Source organism: Cervus elaphus, chromosome 23 (assembly GCF_910594005.1).
Source record: "Cervus elaphus chromosome 23, mCerEla1.1, whole genome shotgun sequence".
Lineage (NCBI taxonomy): Eukaryota > Metazoa > Chordata > Mammalia > Artiodactyla > Cervidae > Cervus > Cervus elaphus.
Genome location: NC_057837.1, coordinates 54000515 through 54021433, shown reverse-complemented (window position 1 = coordinate 54021433; position 20919 = coordinate 54000515). Strand labels below are relative to the sequence as shown.

Below are 20919 nucleotides of genomic sequence, written 5' to 3'. Positions count from 1 at the left end.
ACATGCCTGCTTGTTAAGGGAGGTGGCTGCTCATTGCCAGGGACCCCCCCATCCACCCCTTCCCCCACGGAGTGGAGTCCCAGATTCCCTCCCCCACACGCCTCTCAGAGAGAGGCCGCCTTTTGTCCTTGGCCGTGAGGATCCCCCCACCATGGTCTCCCTCACCAGTTTCTTCCTGTGAGGCCACTGAAGCCTCCAGGCCCTGGTACCCACAGTCCCACCCCTCTAGGGATCAGGCCCCGCTCAGAGCTCTCAGCCTGGGCCCAGCCAGGGGCTCCCTACCTCCCTCGTAGTGGCCTCTCTAGTAACATCTGACTCACCCCCAAGTGCTCAGTCCTCATGGAACCCCGATCTGCTGGCCCCTTACCTTGCCACTGCCCAGTGCCTCTTGCCTCGACCAACCTGGGCACCACAGCCTGTGCAGTGACCACATCCCTCGGCTCCCCCTCCACCAGGGAAGCCCGCCAGCCATGGGCCCTGGGGCGGCACCTGCTGTGGCCCAATCAGTAGCTCTCTGAACACTAGGAAGAGTTTGGGGGGCCGCTGGTGAAGGCTCCAAGGTGACATGGGGGCAGAAGCAGGACAGGCTGGGAGGGGGAGACTGTGGAACGTTCTGGGCAGGGGTGCCCACCTGAACAGGCTGGGTCTGTGCCTGGCCGGGGCCAACCCAGAAATGGCAGGAGGATACAGCAAACAGGACAGGCTGGGCCAAGGGTCAACCCACTGACTGTAGTGGGGGTGCTGCAGGGAGGGGTCTGAGTCTTGTCCTCAGAGTGTCTGGAAGCCCCCGGGGTTCAAGCATGGGCTGCCGTGACCTGATGACTATGTGAACGGCCTGTAGATGAGAGCGCAGGTGGCCACCAGCATCACCTCTGGCTGGGTTCAGGGGCTGGAGAGAGACAAGCTGGGCCCTGGCCCTTCACAGTTTGACCTGACCAAGGGCTGACATGAAGCCTCACAGGACAGTGAAAGTCCCTCCCAAATCTCCCCTCTGCACACATACTCTTGCACCTCCCTGTGTGTGCATACACTCACTCTCACACATCCACACTCACAGCACTATTTCCAGGTTTGGGAGCCAAGGTAACCCGGGGAAAAATGACATGTGAGCCGAGCAGGACTCGGGAGAAGAAGGGGAATGTGAGTCCCCGTTTAGTCCTTTAATTTAAAAATCACAGTATCTTCAAAGAGTTGGAAGGGTGGGTAGTAATAACACAGCCAAAATTAACAGGCTCAAGGAAATACAGCATGGAAACATAAAAGGAGAAATAAACTCAGTGAGGAAGGCTTGGTAATTACAGCCTGACCACAGAGAGGCTGAGAGATCACTAGAGAGGCTACCCAGGAGGCTCGGGAAAGGATAAAATAGCAAAAGCAAGCGTTGCCTCCACACGAGGGGCTCCCAGAGGAAGCAGTGAGTCTATGAGGGGGTCGGCATGTTGAAATAGGTGCTTTTTAAAGATTTGAGAATTAGAGAAAGACTTAAAATCCCAGACTGAAGGGTTCAAAGGGCCAAATGGGACCAGGTTTTAAAACATGCCTTTAGATTCACTGATGCAAAAACAGAGATGGTGGGGAAAGTCTTTAAACCCTTTTCTACAAGAGGACAAGAGCCGCTCGACATCAGAACATGGGAGAAAATGACCTCAGAGTGTTGAAGGGAAAGGCTTGAATCTTAAACCTGGCAGAACTATTACTGAAACGAATAGGATGAAAATATATCCTGAGACCCAAGCCTAAGAAGGCAGGTCACACATCACACAGGACCCCTTTGAACCCGGCTGGGGGCATTTTCAGCAGAAAGGGAAAATCATCAGCACTAGACTCACTACAGTAGAAATCCCTGGTGAGTGGGCTTCCCAGGTGGTGTTAGTGGTAAAGAGCCTGCATACCAACGCAGGAGATGTCAGAGACGCGGGTTCAATTCCTAGGTCGGGAAGATTCCCCATGGAGGAGGGCACGGCAACCCACTCCAGTATTCTAACCTGGAGAATCCCATGGACAGAGGAGCCTGGCGGGCTACAGTCCATAGGGTTGCAAAGAGTCAACATGACTGAAGCAACTTAGCATGCATGTGACTTAACATGCACGCACACCTGGGTGAGTAAAAACCCTAGTGATGTTTGCCGTTCATGGAACCATCAAGCCCTCCCCAGACCCTCATGTCCATAGTGACCTAGAACTAGATTCCAGGTTGCTCCAGAATCCCCGAGGGGCAGCGAGGTGCTTGCTTTGTCTGGAGGTGGGAGGCCTGATGGAGACAGTTTCCATACCATCTTATCAAGCTCTTAAAGAATATATACATGTGTGCATCCGTGCTAAGTCGCTTCAGTCATGTCCAACTCTTTGTGGTCTTATGGACTGTAACCCACCAGTCTCCTCTGTCCACGGAATTCTCCAGGCAAGAATACTGGAGTAGGTTGCTGTGCCCTCCTCCAAGGGATCTTCCCAACCCAGGGATCAAATCCACTTTTCTTACATAGCATTGGTAGGTGGGTTCTTTACCACTAGCACTACCTGGGAAGAACTCAAAGACTACAGACACTATTATATTAGGGGCAGCCACCAGGAGGGAAAAGACTGAATGTATGACCTGCAAGATTAGCCAACGAGATCAAGTTTTCTTCTGTGGGAGGGGACAGAACACATGAAAATAAGGGAGAGGCCTAACCAGATATAGGTGGAGCAGAAATTACAATAAGTGGTGGGGAGGGTTACCTTTTCAAAAGATTGCATTAAAAGGCAAGATACAGCTTCCTGCTTCTAGCCCTGATGGAGTAGCTCACCCCAGACCAAAACCCATTAAAGAGCAGGGAAAATATACAAGGAAACTTTTTAGGCATTTTACTGTGGAATGGTCAGTGTTTCAACAAACAGTGCTGAAACAACCCTCCCAGGCGGGTCTGGGAGACACCCAGGTGTCAAGTTATCACAAGCCGCAGAAAATGAGACACAGTCAACACTAACAGAGGAAACGGACGCCCAGAGAGACCTGCCCGCGGGCCGGTGGAGGCGACGGAGACACAGACACGTTTTAGTTTATTGGGACAGAACGTGACTCAGCACAACAAACTGCTTACGGATGGAGACACGGTCATGGTGGGTGCTGACTGCACCACATCCAGTGGAAGAACAGGACAGAAAGGTTGTGAACCAGGGGCTCCACTCAGACCAAGGTCAGGGTGGGGGAAGCCCCTCTCCGGGGGAGGAAACCAGGCACAGGCTGGAGGGGCTGGAGGGGTCTGGGGTCGAATCTAGTTAAAACTCACTGACCTGAGGGCTTAAGACCAGGCATTTTGTCGTAGGTAAATTTTATGTCAATCAAAAAAAAAAAAACCTTGGAGGCAAGTAGCCCAAAATAGTGGTCATGGTTAATTTGGTGGGAATGTGGGTGATCTATTCTGCACGTGGATTTTCTGACTTGTTTTTGAGTCTCAAAAAAAGGAAAACACAGAAACCAGGAAGTGGGGGCTGTCCTCCTCCCTGGGGCTCCTGGTCTCTCCCAACCCAGGAAAGAGCATCTGCACGCGGGCCCCAGGGCCCCCACTGCTGCCCCACATCTGGCGCTGGATCCGCTTACGTAAGGAGGATTGGGGTGATGACGTCTGAAATCTGCGTCCGGGCTGCGACCTTGGGGCCCGTCCTGTGTCCTGGTGAGCTGCCAGTCTGGGCTATCCCCTAGCATCCCAAGATGATTGGTGCCCCAGTAGCCCCCAGGGGGGCAGGTGCCAGTCAGATGGGGTCCTGAATGTCCAGGGGGTTGGTCTGCGGTTCACCGGCGGCCAGGTGGAGGCTGTGAACTCCACTCTCCTCCGCCCGGGCAGTGCCCTCCAGCGGGACCTCTGCAGAAATGTCTTTGAACTTCACTAAATTATTCATTCAATTCTCCCAAGTTCCTCGTGACCCAGGCACAGCCTGGGGGAGACCCAGGGCTCCAACCTGCCAGCTACACCCCTGACACACAGGTTCTGGAGAGGCATAGCTTGACCGTCAGTGGAGAAGGGATTCCTTGGGCCTGGGGAGGCTCCTTCCACCCAGATGTGGCTCCTGGGGGAGGGGCCACATTGTTCAGGCCCCACCTGGCATCTGGAGCCTAAGGGCTTGCAAGAATCCAGAGAGCAGAGGCAGCCCACCCCCGCATTACCACAGGGCCAGTGTTTCCCCGGGGTCTCAGGGGACACTGTGGTGGTCTCTGGTGCTCAGCCTTCAAGAGGAGGGGACACTAGGCCCCTTCGTCCATTGCCCTCCAACCTCCCCATGGTGTGAGGCAGAGGCTTTTGGGCTGTGGAGGGTCCCCTCCACCCCCGTTTCTCAGCCCCTCTCCTGCAAGGCACCACACTCCAGAGAGCCCCAGAGCTAGCCAGACAAGCGGTCCTCAGGGCCTCCAGAATCACCACGGCTGCCATGTCAGGGAGGTCCTACCTGTTACCATGCCCCAGAAGGATCCCCTGACTGTGAGCAGAGGGGAAATCAAGGGAGGTGTTGGGTAGGGAGCCCAGATCTGGGTCCCTCACAAAGTCTCAAGTCCACGGGAAACCTGGGGGCATCACCAGGCCAGCAAAGTGTCTGCCCAAGACCCAAGCACCCCTGCCAGGGAGACATCTGGGCTGCCTGGGGCCAAGGGTCCCTCACCCGAGGGGGACCTGCACCTGATTCTCCTCCACGGGGACCATGTCTAACCACTCCAACCCCAAGGCTCCTCGGGTGCATAATCTGGGCTTTGCCTAATGTGCCCAGAAGAGACCAAACCCAGCCCCTGCTCAGAACCCCCCCACTCCCCAGCTTGGGACCCCACCCCAAGCCACTCAGACACCCTCTGCTTGAACCCTGCCCCCGGCAGGTGAGGGTCACATGTTTGCTGACTCACCTCTGGGGTCAGAGAGAGCAAGCCTGTGGACCCAGGGGTGCCCCAGGCCAGGATCTGTGCCTGGGTCTCGGGGATCCCACAGGGATCAAGGGCTTTGGGAGCTAAGAGGGGCTGAGGGTGGCTGAGTGGCATGGTCTGGGGATAGTCAGGGTTGTTGGGACATTTGCTGAGAGCCATCAGCCGCACGTCCTTGTGGGAGGCCATCGTATCGCCATGCTCCGGTTAAACTTTAATAAGACAGGCAGTGACACCGCCCTGCAGACAGACAGGCATTCACCAGTCCCCCGGGCAGGTCCCCAGGGGTCAGCAGCTCCTTCCAGGGCCATCTCATAGCAGACAGAGGATGGGGGGCAATCTGGTAAGTGGCATGACCCCATCGAGTTCAGGGAGTCCCAAGTCTGGGCCCCTAGATCATGCCGGCCAGCCAGGGTGGCAGGAAGAGGCCAGCAGTCCCAAGCAGGCAGACGATGATGAACACCCAGAGAAAGATGCGGTCGATGACCATGGCCACATACTTCCAGTCCTCTTTCACCTGCAGACAGACACACACGGTCACTTCCAGCTGCCTCCCTCAGGCCTCGCCACAGTAAGCAACTTCTAGAAGCTCTGTTCCTATTCTTGCCACCAGGGTCACCAAGGTTGCAGGCATACCTGTACTGAGGTAAGGGGTGCAGAGGGGATGCAGCGAAAACGGCTTTGTCTGAAGTCTGGGCTCAGAAACCCTGGGCTGCAGGTGTTAACGCTGTCTATGGGGGATGGCAGCAAAGTCACCGCGGGAAATGGGGTCCAGCATGGTGGCCTTACCAACTCCACCAGCCTGGCAGGTGCCTGAGCTCCCAGGAGGTAGCGATGGGACGCCTCTGAAGGAAGGCTAGGGTCCAGGCTGTGACACGGTGAAGTGTGCTCTGGGTTTTTGATAGTTGGTGGCACCATGGGAACCACCCGGCCCCCGCATTTACAGATGGAGCCAGTGAGGCTGGAGTCGGCGGGTACCCACAGCCCCTTGCAGTGCAAGTCAGGGGCCAGAGCATCCTGGACAGTGGTGGTGGGGGGTAGTTGACCTCCAGCAAGAAGCCCAGGGCAGTGCTCACAGCTGGCTGCCCTTCGCTCCTGCCTCCGCCCAGGGCGGGGCTCATGGCTGGCTGCCCAGGTGGCCTGAGCCCCTCATGGTCAATGGGTCGCTCAGGTCTGTCCCCAAAGCCCCTGAGGGTGAGGGTCACACATAATGCAGGCACAGCCCTGTGCTGTGAGCAGGCTCTGAGTCTGCAGCTGCTGGGTGGAGGGCTCCCCGGGGACAAGGGAGGGGACCCTGGGCTCGAGGTGGGGAACATGCTGAGCCCACCACCTGCAGCCACTCCCTGGACCCGACGAGGAAGGTGGCTGAACCGTCTGGGCTGTAGAGGGGACACAGAGGCCCAGAGGCAGGACAGGTCACATTACATGCCCACGCTGGGGGAGTGGGTCCCGACCCCACCTGGGGTGCCCCCAAGCAAAGCCTCAGGGAGGCCACAGGCGGGTCCTGGGTGGGCAGTTGTCGGCACTTGAGTGACAAGGAAGGAGGGGCACCTGGGCTCGGGCCAGCTGGACCCTAGCAGGTCCCATAGGCCTGGCCAAGGGCAGGCTCAGCCTCCTGTTTTGGGGGCCTTGAGAGAAAGAAAACTTTTCACTGCCGTTTTCTGCTCTGATGTTTAAAGTAATCGGCGGTATCGTGATGGTTTTAAGCCAAAGCTGAAAGGGCCGAGTTTATTCTCAGGTAACCAGAGCAAATGGGGTCACTTGTAAGTGAGGGAGCGACAGGACCCTCTGTTCCAGGAAGCAGCTGGTGGTGCTGCTGCATCCGAGCAGGAGCAGTCTTTCCAGCCACCCCCTCAGAGGTTGAAACCCTGCTCACAAAGCCGAACAGCCCCCATCCCAGGTTGGTTCCTCTGAAGTCGCTTTGCTTCCCAGAACCTGGGCACAATGCCAGAACCAGAACCAGGTCATGACAGCCGGGCCTGCGATGCGGATGGAGGGGTCTGGGGACAAGGGGCTGGTCCTGCACTAAAAACCGCTGGGTGCCTCTGAGACCCTTCAAAGGCATCGATCTCTTAGCAGCCCCTCAGACCCGCATGTCAGAGCTCCTCAAGAACTGGGGAACACGACGGGCCCAGAGCCAGTGTCTCCTGGGTGGAACCTTCCAGAAACCCTCGGATGACTTCACAGCCCCTTGGGATTCAGGGGGCAGCTAGGAGGCTGGCTCGCTGTTGGGTGGGGTGGCCCAGCCACAAGACAGACAGTCCCCAAGGATCATGTGTGTCTGGGAAACATTCACGGGCTGTTCTCGAGGAGGCAGAGGAGGCAGAGGGGCAAGGAGGTAGGGGAGGGAACCGCAGTGTCTCGCCTGCCCACGGGCCTGCATTCCTGCAGGAGGAAGCTGATGTGGGGCAAGGTCACAGCCCAGGTTGAGCAGCCAGTACTGGCCAAGGAGACTGGGCAGTGCCCTCCCCCGCCCGCCTATGTGCTCCCCTGCTCCACCCCACCCAGGATCTGAACTGGGGCTTGGCCCTCAGCCTGGACCCACCCTTCCAGTCCCCGACTCCACAGGGCCCTGAATGTGACCCGTGTCTGAGCACCTGCCCTGCCCGCCCAGACCCCAGGCACCCTCTCTCTGGCCGGGCATGAGGGTGCTGGCCAGAGGGTCCTGTGTCCCAGGCCTGATTTCTCCTCTCCCTGTGCTAGGCCACAGAGGCCACTCAATCTCATCCCATCTCCTCTGAGCACCTCTCACCGCAGACCCTCCCTGGGGAGCCCACAGCAGAGTGGTGGGCACTTGAGGTCGAGGGAGGCGGTCACCAGGTGCGGATGGTGCTGGGGGCTGCCTAACACCCCACCTGCAGGCTCCTTGTGCCCTGAAGCCCAAAGGAGATGCCAGAGGTCCACTCTGCCACTGGGCCATCACGGGGGTACCTCCTGCCCCCAAGCTGATGGAGGCTCGGGGCACAGGAAACAGCAGGTTGGAGTCCTGGTTTCTATGGCTTTCACCAGTCACCTCCTCCCTCAAAGTGGATGGGGTGGTGGGGCCCCACGACATGGACAGGACAGCGGGTCCCCCCCAGGTGGCCGTGGTGCGAACTTACCGAGAAGTCTGTGTCTTCCGCCTTCAGGTGGTCTGCGATGTACTGGACGCCCTCCACTGCCCGTGCCAGGGCCGGTGACAGAGGCAGAGGTGGCGCTCTGGTGCTGGGGGTCTTGAGCGTGGCATTTGGAGCCCCCGGCTCCTTCCTGCACTGGCATTTGCAGGGGGAGGCCTGGTCTGGGGGCGGGAGCTCGGCTGAGGGGGCCTTGGTCGGAGAGGAGGGGGAGCTATCTGCCAGGTGGGCGGCTGGTGAGGCAGCCTCCTCTCGCGGCCCGCAGTACTGGATGCTCCGGGACCGGCACCGCACGCCATCCTCCACTGCTTTGCTGGGGCTGGACACGTGCTGGACACTTAGGGACCGGGTCTTGGTGAGTCCCGGGGCCCGGGTGCTGGTGGGGGGACGGCAGGGCACAGGAGATGGGCAGGGGCTGGCCTTCTTGGCCTCTGAAGGCTGCAGAGTCGGCACCTGGTCCGAGGGCGTTGTGTGGGCTGGCGGGGGCTTGCTGGACTGGTCCACCCCACAGGTCAGGGATGGAGACCAGGCGGGCTCCCCCTGGGGCTCCGGCCAGAAGTGCGGAGCGCTGGCCGCCTTGTGCATGGACTCGATGAGCCGCCGGCAGTGGTCCTTGACCACGGATGGCCGCTTCATGAAGAGCAGGCGTGGCACGATGTCCAGGAAGACGCGGCGGACCCAGGCGGGCATGGTGTGTGTGCGCGGGGAGCGGTGATGCACGTTGAGCACGAAGACGGTGATGATGATGGAGAGCGTGACGAAGATCATGGTGAAGAGCAGGTACTCGCCGATGAGTGGGATGACCAGCGAGGTGGATGGGATGATCTCGGTGATGAGCAGCAGGAAGACGGTGAGCGACAGCAGCACGGAGATGCAGAGGGTGATCTTCTCGCCGCACTCAGAGGGCAGGTAGAAGACGAGCACCGTGAGGCAGGAGATGAGTAGGCAGGGGATGATGAGGTTGATGGTGTAGAAGAGCGGCAGGCGCCGGATGATGAAGGCGTAGGTGATGTCCGAGTAGACCTCCGCGCAGCACTCATACTTGCGTGTGTTGTAGGTGCCCACGGCGTCCACAATGACCCACTCGCCGCTGTCCCAGAAGTCCAGCTGGTCCACGCGGCTGTGCATGCTCACCAGGTCGATCTTGGCCTTGTCGTAGGTCCAGGACCCGAACTTCATGGTGCAGTTCTGCTGGTCGAAGGGGAAGAAGGTGACGTCGATGCTGCAGGAGCTCTTGTAGATGGCTGGGGGTGTCCACTGCACCCGGCCGTCGTGGAAGAGGTGGGCCTTGGTCAGGTGGGTGACGGCAAAGTCCCCGTCCGCACTGGGCGGGAGAGAGAGGTGGTGGGTGAGGCACCTGACACCCGAGGTCCAGAGCTCTCATGCCTCTGCCCACTACACACACCCTCACTTCACAGTGAAGCCTCACCCGGGACCAGACAGCTCTGGGCTCATTGCTCATGGTGCCCATGTCCAGCTCATTGCTCACCTGCCCACCTTGCTGTTTCCCCTACCCTTGGGGGTGACACACCATGGAGACTGTCTCAGCAGCCCACACCACGCTTGACATCCAAGCTTGACCATGGTGATGACCACGATTATTTGGGGGCTAGAAGGGCCATCTATGCCACACTGGGGGCTCCAGATGCACTAGTGGCCCCAGGGCAGCACACAGAGTGCCTCGTTCCCTGCAGTCACCCTGGAGCTGGGTGGAAGTCTGACCTGTCTCACCACCTTCTCCTGCTCTAGGCTGGCATTTTCTCCCCCACAGATCCCTCCAAACTTAGAGGCAAGACCCCTCCCCTTCTTGCATAGGTGAAGACTCCGGGGCCCAACGAGGCAAAGACCAGGCCCCCCAGAGGGGGACATGGACTCCAGCCATCACATCCCAGGCCCTCGGCCCTCCTGCCTGTTCCTTGGCCTCGGGGCACCCTGTCCACAGACCTGGCAGGCAACAGAGCTAGAGGCTGCTGCCCTGGCCCAGGCCTGGGTCTCCCAGGGACAGCCACTGAAGATGCCCATGGTGAGGAGAGGGGCATGTTGATGCCATGGGGGACCTGGGGACACCTGCCCGCAGTCCACTGAGAACACTGCCTGCCCCCAGAGTCAGCCAGTCTCTCCTCTGCTGCTGGAAGTGCCCAGTCCCCAGTCCGGGTCCCAAGCTCTTATTGCCTGAGTCAGGAGGGCCCTCTCTCAGCCTGTTTCCCCGCAAGGCCTGAGCTGCCCACACTGACCACGTGGGGCACCCACAGGCAAGTGAGGGAGCAGCTGTCCCGGGCTTCAGCTCTGAAATGCTGACAGGAGACCTCCTCTCCTCCCACCGTAGACAGCTCCACAGACACTAGTCTCCGAGCCCGTGTCTTCACGCTCCTGTGCTAAGGGCACTTCTACCCCAGGCAAGCCCCTCACTTTGCATGTGGGACTCTGGGACCCAGCCGCCCAGGGCAACCCCAGGAAAAAGAAGCTTTCCCAAGGGAAGCTGTCACCACCCCCACCTCCCTACCACCCCCACCCCGCCCCCATCACTGCTCTAGGAAGTCCCACTCCTCCCCCACAGTGGGCTTCCCATGCCAGGGGACAAAGCAGCCCCCAGAAGCTGGGCCAGCAAGCCCAGGGGGAGTGCTCATTGGGACAGCTTGTGGGGAAGAGGGGTCACCCCGGCCAGTCAGATTCCTGCTCTAGGCCAAAGATGCCGTCCACGTGAGCCCCTCTGCCTGACAGGCCAGTGGAGGGAAGCCCCCGTGGACAACATGGCCTCACATGCACTCCCCCCAGCGTTGAAGGGGTACCCCAAAGCTCTCAGAAAAGCCACCCTCAACCCTTCCCCTTGCCCAGCAGCCTGCGCTGACCACTGGGCCACACGCAAGTGCACATGGGCCTGATCCCTGGAAACAGGCCTCCCCAGTGGCCAACATCACCACCAGCCCTGGGGTCCATCCTTGCCCACACCCAACCGCCTCCAAAGAGGGCCTTGGTGCCAGCCTCCATCCCCAAGGGAAGCTAGGGGTCCAACCCGCTACCTCTGGGTCTCGGTAGGGAGTCTAGAGAGGGAAGGGGCTGGGCTGCCATCCTGGGGGCTGTATGCCTCCCAGACCCGCTTATTGGGCTCAGTTGAGCAGTCGCAGAGCACGATGCTCCCCTGGGTCCCAGGGTCCTGACCATGGTCCCTGTGTTTTGGGTCAGAGAGGTTCAGGCAGATTCAGTGCTGGGTCCCCTGGGGCAGGGGGCTGAGGGAGCTGAGTGGGGACCCCGGGGGGCCTTAGGGGGCCTGGAGGACTCCAGGGCTCAGGGTCTGACTGGGCAGCTTGCAGAGGGAAAACAGAGAGCCTGCCCCACCTCCCACTCTCCAAGCTGCCCCCCTTAATGCATCCCTAAAACCCTCTCCTCCATGTGCGGCTGCTCTCCCCGCTGCCATTACTGGAATCAATTAAGCTGCAAGTGGAGCCCAGTCTTTCTTAATCAAATAGCATTTGTAGGTCAGGCCCGACCCCGGGGCCCAGGAGGGCTTTTGTGCAGAAGCACCAGGGTCTGGGTGGGAGGGCAGGGGGCTGTGGGCAGGGGGACCAAGTGCTGCCATTGGCTGTGTTCGTCAGTGTTGTGGGGCCACGCCGCCCAGAGCCTGGGTCTTCCAGCATGGATTCAGCTCTGGGTGAGCTGGCCTGGCAATGACACAGCAGACAAGGGACATGAGAGGCTGTCAGGCTGCCCCGAGGTCAAGGACCCAGCCAAGGTCCCGGGAAAGGACAAGTTCAAGGAGGCCAGCCCTCTGGAGCCCACGTCTCACAGCAGTGCTCATAGCCCCCTGGCCCCCCAGCACAGAAACACCCTCCAGAGATGAGATTTCAGCTCAGCTTCCGCAGCCGGGACACACAGCCCTGACAGAGGCTTTGTTTGCGGAGTGTGATGAGCTGGGGTTTGGGGACTTTCGGTGATGTCTGTGCAGGGAGCTGTGAGCACAGATGGAGGGGCAGGGGAGGGCAGGGACAGGCAGGCTGTTCTGAGGCTCCCTCTCCACGCCCCGTACCCCGCTTTCTGCTCCAGGACTGGGTGACTAATGTGCAGGGGCCCAACCTCCCCAGACAGGGACTGATTCTGGAACTGACTCCAGACCAAGGGGGAACAACTGAAGGGCCTGTAGTCATCCTGGGAGGGGCTCTGACCCCTTCCTTGCCCCCCAAGAGACTGAAGCCCCAGGGCTGGCACGGGCAGGGAAGGAGCCCTCAGGCTCCTGCAGGCCCCCAGAGCCCCCATCTTGCCGCTTTGCCTGTCAATGGGCCTCAGAACCCTCTTTATCTCCGCCTCAGCCCTGGTTCAAGGGCTGAGCTGTCTGCCTCTTGCTAGCGCTGGCTTTGGCAGAGATTCCTGGCAGAGGCATGGCTGGGTGTGGCCCCACCCACTAAGGCCCCAGCTCACTTGTTGTACAGGACAATGTCTGGCCGCCAGATGAGCTCGGAGGGGATTCGGATGGAAGTCACGTTCTCATAGTCGGCGGGGTCCCAGTGCAGCTTATAGTCATGCCACTCCTGCGGGAGGAAAGGAAAGAGGGGGGTCAGAAGAGAGGGGTAGGGAGAGGGTGGGGAGGGGGCAGCGAGGGCTCTCTCCCACTCACCTGCTTCACCCACACATTCGTCGTCATCATCTGGTTCTTCTCGTCCTAGGGCATAAATGAGAAGGCAGGTTGTGATCCCCTCTGGTTCAGGATACATCTATCTGGCCAAGCTTCCTTACCCACAAGGACGGGCCAGGGCCAAACATGGGGACTAGGTGACCTCAGGAAGGAGGGAGTGTCTCGCCCCTGGAGGCAAGCCCAGGATGGCAGGCCCAGAGGAGACTGAGGGCCACAGGGTAAGTCCCTGTGACCCTTCCAAGAAGGAAAGTGAGAACAGTGTCCAGATGACTTTATAGGTGGCCAGGCCTGGCCCCCTCCAGCTATGTAAGTGACGGTGTATGCGGCGCCCAGGGCTCCTGGATGCTGGAGGAGCTGCCCCCTTCCCAGCAGCCCATGCTGGTCCTGCCCACCTGCATCCCTCCCTCCCAGCTAGCCAGCCTGCCCCCTCTGTTACCCCTGAGCCACCCACTCACTAACCAAACTGCCCCTCCAGGCCTGGAGCCTCAGGACCTAGAGGTAGACAGGTGAGGGGCAAGAACAGGTGAGGTGGGAGCAGGACACCCGGCAGGCTCTTCCCCAGGCCACTGAGCAGCCACCTGCCAGGTGAGAAGGGCTGGGACACACACACCACTCACACACAACACACACACACACACTCACATGCACGCATACACACTGACACACACTCTCACACAATACACACTCACACACATACTTACACACACACTCACATACACACACACGCTCACATACAACACTCACATACATGCATACACACTGACACAAACATACACACTGACACACACTCTCACACAATACACACTCACATACATACTTACACACACACACACTCACTCACAACACTCACATGCATGCATACACACTGACACACACATACACACTGACACACTCACACAATACACACTCACACACATACACACACACACAACACTCACATGCACGCATACACACTGACACACACACTCACACAATACACACACACGTACTTACACACACACACTCACATACAACACTCACATGCACGCATACACACTGACACACACACTCTCACACAATACACACTCACACACATACACACACACTCACATACAACACTCACATGCATGCATACACACTGACACACACATACACACTGACACACTCACACAATACACACACACATACTTACACACTCACATACAACACTCACATGCACGCATACACACTGACACACACACTCTCACACAATACACACTCACACACATACACACACACTCACATACAACACTCACATGCATGCATACACACTGACACACACATACACACTGACACACTCACACAATACACACACATACTTACACACTCACATACAACACTCACATGCACGCATACACACTGACACACACACTCTCACACAATACACACTCACACACATACACACACACTCACATACAACACTCACATGCATGCATACACACTGACACACACATACACACTGACACACTCACACAATACACACACACATACTTACACACTCACATACAACACTCACATGCACGCATACACACTGACACACACATACACACTGACACACACTCTCACATACACACACAATACACACACACTTACACACACTCACACACATACTTACACATACTCACACACACACACTCCCTGCTCCCTCCACCCCTCTTCCCAGCCCTCCTTGTTCACTGGACACAGGCAGTCAGGCCCCAGCACAGGCTGGAGAAGAACACCAGGTTCTGTGCATGGACGTAGGGGTCCTCTTACCCCACCCTGAACCTCCAGGGACCATGCCATACCCAGCCCAGGCAGAGGGCAGCTGGGTTGGGGCTGGAGGGGGCTGGCTCCTTGCAAAAGGTTTGGGGTGGGACACTTGCTGCTGATGGAGGGTACTTCTCAGAGAGCAGGGTGCCCACAGGGCCTGAGGGGCAGGGGCTGTTCCTCTGGGGAGGGTAGCCTGGACACAGGCTCTGGGGGGTTAGTACTTGAACCAGCCTCTCCACACTTTCTGATGGCCCAACTTTTTCCCTTGTCGGCTCTAGACCAGGGACACGCAGGTCGTCAGGACGACTGCTTAGGCCAAAGAAACCCGAGGATGGTCAAGAAGTGAAGCACCCAGTGCCCAGACCAGGGCCAGGGGCAGATGGTTATTCAAAGGCAAGGCCCGGGAGCCTCCCCTCCTGCCCCCCCAGGGGACAAGCCCTGGGTCGGCTGAGTCACGGGAGGGGACCACATCTCCTGCCACCCCAGGCTCTGCCCTTGGTCCTGATCTCCCTTGGGGCCACCCAGGACAGGCCGCCAGAGGACACTGAGGATAAGTGTGACCTGAGCGGGGCCCAGACACCACTCCAATGACCTCGACCTTGGCAATGCAGTCCTGCAGTGGTGCTGCCCCCGCCACACATCCCTGCATTCCCCCGGAGGCAGCTGGCGTAGCTCTGCCCCATTCCCTGCCCCCAAATCAAGCTTCCAGGTGCCAGGTCTGGCCTCCTTCCCATTGTGCCCACCCCTCACACACCCCCCTTGCAGCTGTCCACCCACACACCCCACCCGTATAAAGTGCCCTTCATACATTCGGGCACCTGAAACGTCAGCCCAGGGCCCAGAGGCACCCAGGGATTCCTAGCCTCCTCTGCAGGCGTGAACACACACACACACACACACACACTGGGGCACAAACCTGCAGCAAACACTACAGCCCTTCAAAGAGTGGGCAGGGAGGCAGCCCCTTCTACCAAAGGCCAGCACCCAGGACGGGCAAGGACGTATCATCAGCACACGTGTGTGCAGGAGTCCTTGGCCGACTCGGCTGCAGACAGCAGGCCTGGGAGCAGCTCCTGGCCAGCCCAGTGTTGCCATGGGGCCTCCGGCGGGTCCCTCACCAGGGTCTCGGGACTGGTGTGCTCCGGCTGTCTCTCCTGGGAAAAGTAGGGAGATGGAGGGGAGGAGGATGCTGTGATGTGGGAGTGGGGGAGATGCTGCAACATGGTGGCCAGGGGACAAGAAAATCCCAGGAGCTCAGGTAGGAGGCTGGGCCACAGTGCAGCTGACTCGGAACATGAAGCCACAGCCATCCTGGGAACAGTGTTTGCAAACGCAGTGGGTCGGAACCCCCGTCATCCTGAACTGCCTTCTGGCTGCACCCCAGCCAGGAGTACTTTACAGGAAGCATTTGAGGCTTGGTTCCAGGAGGCCTGAGAGCACAGGCCAGGATGGGGGACTGACCGGGTCTCTCTGCTAATGGGGCGCAAGCATGGCTCTTTCTGTCAGTGTGAACGTAGCCACAGCCCTCACCCCCCACCTCCCAAAGCCCTTCGGATGTGGCCGGCTCACTCATCCCATTCCACAAGTGAGAATACCGGGGCCCCAGGGGCCACTCAACACATCTGGCACAAGCCAGAAATGAGGGCCTCCAGGCTCCGAAGCTGGTGGCTGCCCCCTCACAGAGCTCGCTTGGGGTTGGGGTCCTGGTAGGGGCGTAGGGTGGGCATTTGGAGAGATCTACAGCCCCTAGCAGCTCCTCTTGGAACCCGAGCTGACTAGAAACCCCAGTCCAAACCCAGTCAGCGTCAGACCCCCTTGCAGCCAACAAACCAGCTCCTGGAGGACTCCAGGCCAGGCCGGAGCCCACACTCCAAGGCCCTTTGGCTGCTGCCCCAGGATGTGCAGCCAACACGCAGTTAAACCTATAGGACGGGCCCCCACCCTGAATGGTCACTCCCGCCCCTCCAGAGCTGCAGCCACTCGGAGGCTGGACCTCGGCCTCCTCCCAATAGCCTCCTCGGTCCCCATCCAGGAAAGTAAACACACCTGACAAACAGCCTGTCTGACTCGCCAGGTTGCCCATTCCAGACAGGTTGGGGGGGCCTCCTGAGCAAGGTGAAGGTCAAGAGGTGCTGCCAGGGCACCATACGGCCCCACCCTGACCCACTCAGTACCAGGATTTACCCTAGACCCTGCACTGGCCCCACAGACAAGTTTTCTGCTCTCTGTCTCTGGCTGTCATAGCCCTGATCCCCTGCTGCAAATCTGGCCCTTTGAGCTTTTCTACGTGGAGAGGGAAGAATGGGCGGGGCCTGGGGGGGCATCGTATGGAACAGTCCTTGCCCCCCGAGTTGCTTAGGTGTATGTGCAGGACTCAAGCAGGGCTGGGACTCAAATGCAGCCCTCCCAGCTCATTCAGCCCCCTGCCCCCAGCCCCGGGGCCATCTCCAAGCCTGTCCCTCCCTGACACAGGTTGGCCCTGAGTTGCCGACCCCCATCCCATCCCCAGCACCTACCACGTCAATGAGCTGCGCGATGGACAGGCCGAAGTGGACAAGAACCACATCCGAGATGTTGGCCACGGGCCGGGACCACTTATTATAGCCAGAGAAGAGCTTCTTCAGCAGCCGCTCCTCTGCATGAGCCCGGGTCTCTGCGTGGCTGCTCACTGGGGGGACACGCGGGTGCGTGGCTCAGAGGCGGGGACGGTGGCCATCCAGGTTGTGCCCTTGGGCCTCCTGCCAGGCCACACTCAGCACCTGGGCTCCCTTCCAGCCCCTCAAAGCACATTCCTCCCTCCTACCTCAGGACCTTTGCACCTGTTGCCCTGCTTCCATGCACAGTTTCTCCTCTACCCCAGGGAAGGGAAGCCTTCTGAGTACCAGGTCCATCATCGTGGGAGGGTATCACTGATGTGATGAGTGCTGACTGGACGGCTCCCCATCAGACCGTGACTACAGGAGAGAGGGGCTCTATCTTGAGCTACTAGCACAGTCCTGAGCACTTTGTCTCAAAGCACAAAGTGGGGGTAACCTCAGGACAAGAGGGGGCAGGCCCAGGCAGGGAGAGAAGGACGGAGAGTGAGGGTTCGACCCCTGAGGGTTTCCTGTGGCTGCAGCAACTGCGAGCGATCATCCTGGAAGATCATCCTGGATGCATGAGTGACCTGGCACCCCGTGACTCTGGCACGCTGCATTCCTGGATGGTCTCTCCTCAATGACCAGGTCTGGAGGGAACCTGGGGAGGGGCTTCCTCATTCAGCCCAGCCCAGTGGCCAATCTGTGGTCTGACGGCTTCCCTGCCACTCTTGGGCACCTGTGCTGCGACCACTGCATCGTGGAGGGCATCTGAGGGCAGATGCAGGAGACCCTTGCAAGGACAGGAGACCCTTGCTTACCTGCTCCTCTCAACTCAGTCCTGCTCACCTGGGAGTTACAGCTGGACCCATGAGGGCATTCACAAATACGCCTGGGGTCAGTCCTAGACCCCCAGGACCTTCACTCCCAGCCCAGAGCCCCAGCCTGGTCCCTCAGACAGTACAGTGTCACTCCTTCCTCACTGGGGAGGCCAGAGGATTAAATTCCCTCCATGCACCCCTGAAATAGCAAGGTGGCTCCCCAGGGAATGGGGAGGAGCCGGGGTCTGGAACCTCGACAGTCCTAGTGAGCCTGGGGGAGCAGAAGTGGTTTGGGTGGGGCCCTACCAAGGGCAGAGACCAGCCCTCTGATTCCTTAGCCCCCAGGGGTGGAGGGTGGGCAGGCATGGTGCAGCCTGCAAGGAAACTGGGCAGAATGGATAAACGGGGGTGGGCCGCACCTCTCTCCATTCAAGTTGGAGCTTCTGGGTCCAGCTCTTGAAACAGCATCTCCCCCACACCCACCCCAATCCTTTTCTTCGAATTGCCGAACAGGTTAACTCTTTCTTCGCCTGGCTCCACCCGCGCCCGCAGGACAGTCTTTTGCGTCTGGGGGACGCGGGGGGGGCGGGGGGAGGGGGAACCTCCGCGGCTGCCCCGTTGCGCGCACCCGCGGCTTGGGACCGCAGCCAGGAGCCTCCCTTCCTCTGGCTCCGGAGGTCCGAGGCCGCCCTGAACCGGGCGAAAGGGGGTCCTTCCAGCGCCCCGAAACTTACCAGGCAGGAGGCCGGCCCCCAGCAGCAGCAGCAGCAGCGGCGACAGCGGCGACGTCCCCGGCGCCCCGAGCTCCATGGCGCACAGAGCCGGCTCTAGATGCGGGCGGCTCCCGGCTCCGCCGCGCCCCTGCTCTGAGCTCCGCGCGCACCCAACTTCATGCCCCCCGCGCCGCGCGGGCCGCTCCGTCCTCAAAGCCTCGCTCGGTAGCTCCTCCCGGAGGGCGCGGCGGCAGCTACCGGGCCGGGATCACGGGCTGTGGGCTCAGCGGCGCGGCCCCGCCCGGACCTGCCCGCCTCCAGCCGGCGAGGAGGAGGGGGAGGAGGGAACAGGAGGAGGGAGCAGGAGGGAGGGCGAGGACCGGGAGGAGAGGGGGAGGGGGATGCACCGCGAATCGAGACGGGGCGCGGGGGCTGAGGTCGGCCAGCGCCGGGGCAAAGTTTCCTTAGACCTCCCAGGGCCGGGCACGTGCCCGAGCCACGAGTGGGGGCCAGGCAATCGCTGCGTGCGTCTCAGGGATCCCGGCGCGGGCTGGTTTGCGGACCGCGAGACATCAACCCTCGCCCGGTCCCCAGCCCCGCGCCTCCACCGCCTGCCTGGAGGGAGGACGCGCCCCAGGTTCTCGGGCGCCAGGAGCGGCGCCCGGGCGGATGTGGTTAACTTCACCACCCCTGCTCCGCTGTGCAGTTTGGAAATCACAGGTCCCTAGTCGTCTTCCCCAACCAGGCGCTCCGGACAGAATCGCCCCCATCGGCCTGTCCCCCGCGGACCGGGAAGCGTTCCGAAGAGCTTCGACCCGGCAGCCGGCCTTTCTGGGGCGAGGAAAACCCTAACGTCCCCTCCCCAGACGAAGCCGCTTCTTGCCGCCTCCAGGTCGGGCCCGGGCCGGGGTCTGCTGCCCCCGCCTCTGAACGGCCTACGGCCGGGTGGACTGCGCCGGCGAGAGGGCAGACCCCATCCCATGCGCCGTGGGCAGCGGCTGAGGGGCGGCTGTGGAGGGTCTCGGTTGAGACCCCAGCAGAGCAGTCCGCGGCGCCCCTGGACTGGTCTTGAACTACATCGGCCGCAACCGAGATGACCGGGTGTCACGCTCGATGACCTCGCAGGGGCTCCGCTCTTAGGTGGGTCGACGGGGCCGCCGGCCGAGCAGCAGGGTCTCAAAGGAGGGCCGGGAGGGGCCGCTTTGTGCGGCGGCGGAGCCACAGTCTGCGGCGCGCACACCGCGCTGCTCGGCAGAAATGCGAACCCCGCAGCCATCCGTGCGCAGCTCCTGGGGATCTGCGGCCGGCGCGGGCTGGGGGGAATCCAGCTCCCAAACCGAGACTTCGGTTCCGGTCGAGGATGAGGGCAGAGAAGGAGGGGCTGGAGCTGCCCCCGCGCTTCTCCCGCTTTGGCGCCCGGCCCTTGGGAGGACTGAATGATGGTCCCTGAGGCCCCTGGTCCCCGCCCCTCACAGACGATGCTCTGCAAGTAACAGGCTTGGTCCCAAGGTAGAGGCTTCAATCAGGGGAGGCCCCTGCCCCTCCGCATCCCCCAACTCCTGCCCCCTTCTAGCTGGTTTCCCTGTATTCCCTCTTCTCCTTCCTCCTTATCTCCCCTCCCCCATCTCCCCTCCCTTCCCCCATCTTCCCTCTCTCTCCTCCATCTCTCCTCCCCCTCCCCATTTCCCTCTCCCACTTTCCCTGCCCCTCCCCAAGCCCCCTTCCCCCTACTCTGGCCAAATGCTCTGAGGCCTCCAAGGTTCCCCACCCTGAGCGGTCTGTCCACTCTGGCTGGTGCCTACAGAGCTTTTGAAATGCCTGGTCCTGGGCAACGGCCAACCTCAACAGCGACGGTTGCTCCCTTACCCTGTCCACGGGCTCACTAGATGCTGGCCCAAGCCACTGAGACAGGTGGACGTGGCTCCCAGAGCATCCCTATGAGGTGGGTTCTTTTGTTATCTCTGTATCCCAGTGAGGAAATGAATGGACAGAGGGGTTGTGCCACACACCAAGGTGATGCAGTCAGCACCAGGGTTCCTACTGGGAGGTCTGGGTCTGCACCCTGGTCTCCCCCGGCCTCAGGCATAGTGTGTCCCAAAGCTGGCCTGTGCTCCTGCAAATTGGAGCTCCCCACAGTCTGCCCTTCAAGGGGCCTGCCCTCTGGGAGTCCTCCTGGACCGTGACTCCCCAGTGCATGGCCTTCCCTTGGATTCCCCGCAGACTCAGAGCCTGCTCCAGTTTGTGGCCTCTTTCCCTTTCCCCAGCCAGCTCTGTGCCAGGATCCAGAAAGTTCTCTAAGGTGAAGATCTGCCCTGAACTAGGAGCTGGGGAGCAGGCCCTGGAATGACTCTGGATATAGGGGCGGGGAGGGCAAACCTCCCCTTCACCTCTCCTGGACCTCTCTCCCCACTCACAGT

General features: G+C 60.2%; 1 protein-coding gene across 4 annotated transcripts; it reads right to left on the bottom strand.

Annotated features, from left to right (window-relative positions):
* Positions 1 to 5087: 5087 nt before the first annotated feature.
* CHRNA4 (cholinergic receptor nicotinic alpha 4 subunit) lies at positions 5088 to 19182 on the bottom strand. 4 transcript variants are annotated; one of them, XM_043884823.1, is made up of 6 exons: positions 18524 to 19181; positions 16909 to 17060; positions 12605 to 12649; positions 12409 to 12518; positions 7984 to 9319; positions 5088 to 5399 (listed from the first exon to the last, which is right to left on the bottom strand). In XM_043884823.1, the coding sequence occupies exons 1-6, from the start codon at positions 18597 to 18599 to the stop codon at positions 5274 to 5276; spliced, it is 1845 nt and encodes a 614-aa protein (XP_043740758.1). In that variant the 5' UTR covers positions 18600 to 19181; the 3' UTR covers positions 5088 to 5273. The 4 variants fall into 4 exon arrangements, with proteins under 4 accessions (XP_043740758.1, XP_043740759.1, XP_043740760.1 ...); XM_043884824.1 differs by lacking the exon at positions 18524 to 19181 and adding an exon at positions 15309 to 15546 and having other exon boundaries at positions 16909 to 17021; XM_043884825.1 differs by lacking the exon at positions 16909 to 17060 and having other exon boundaries at positions 18524 to 19182.
* Positions 19183 to 20919: the final 1737 nt, after the last annotated feature.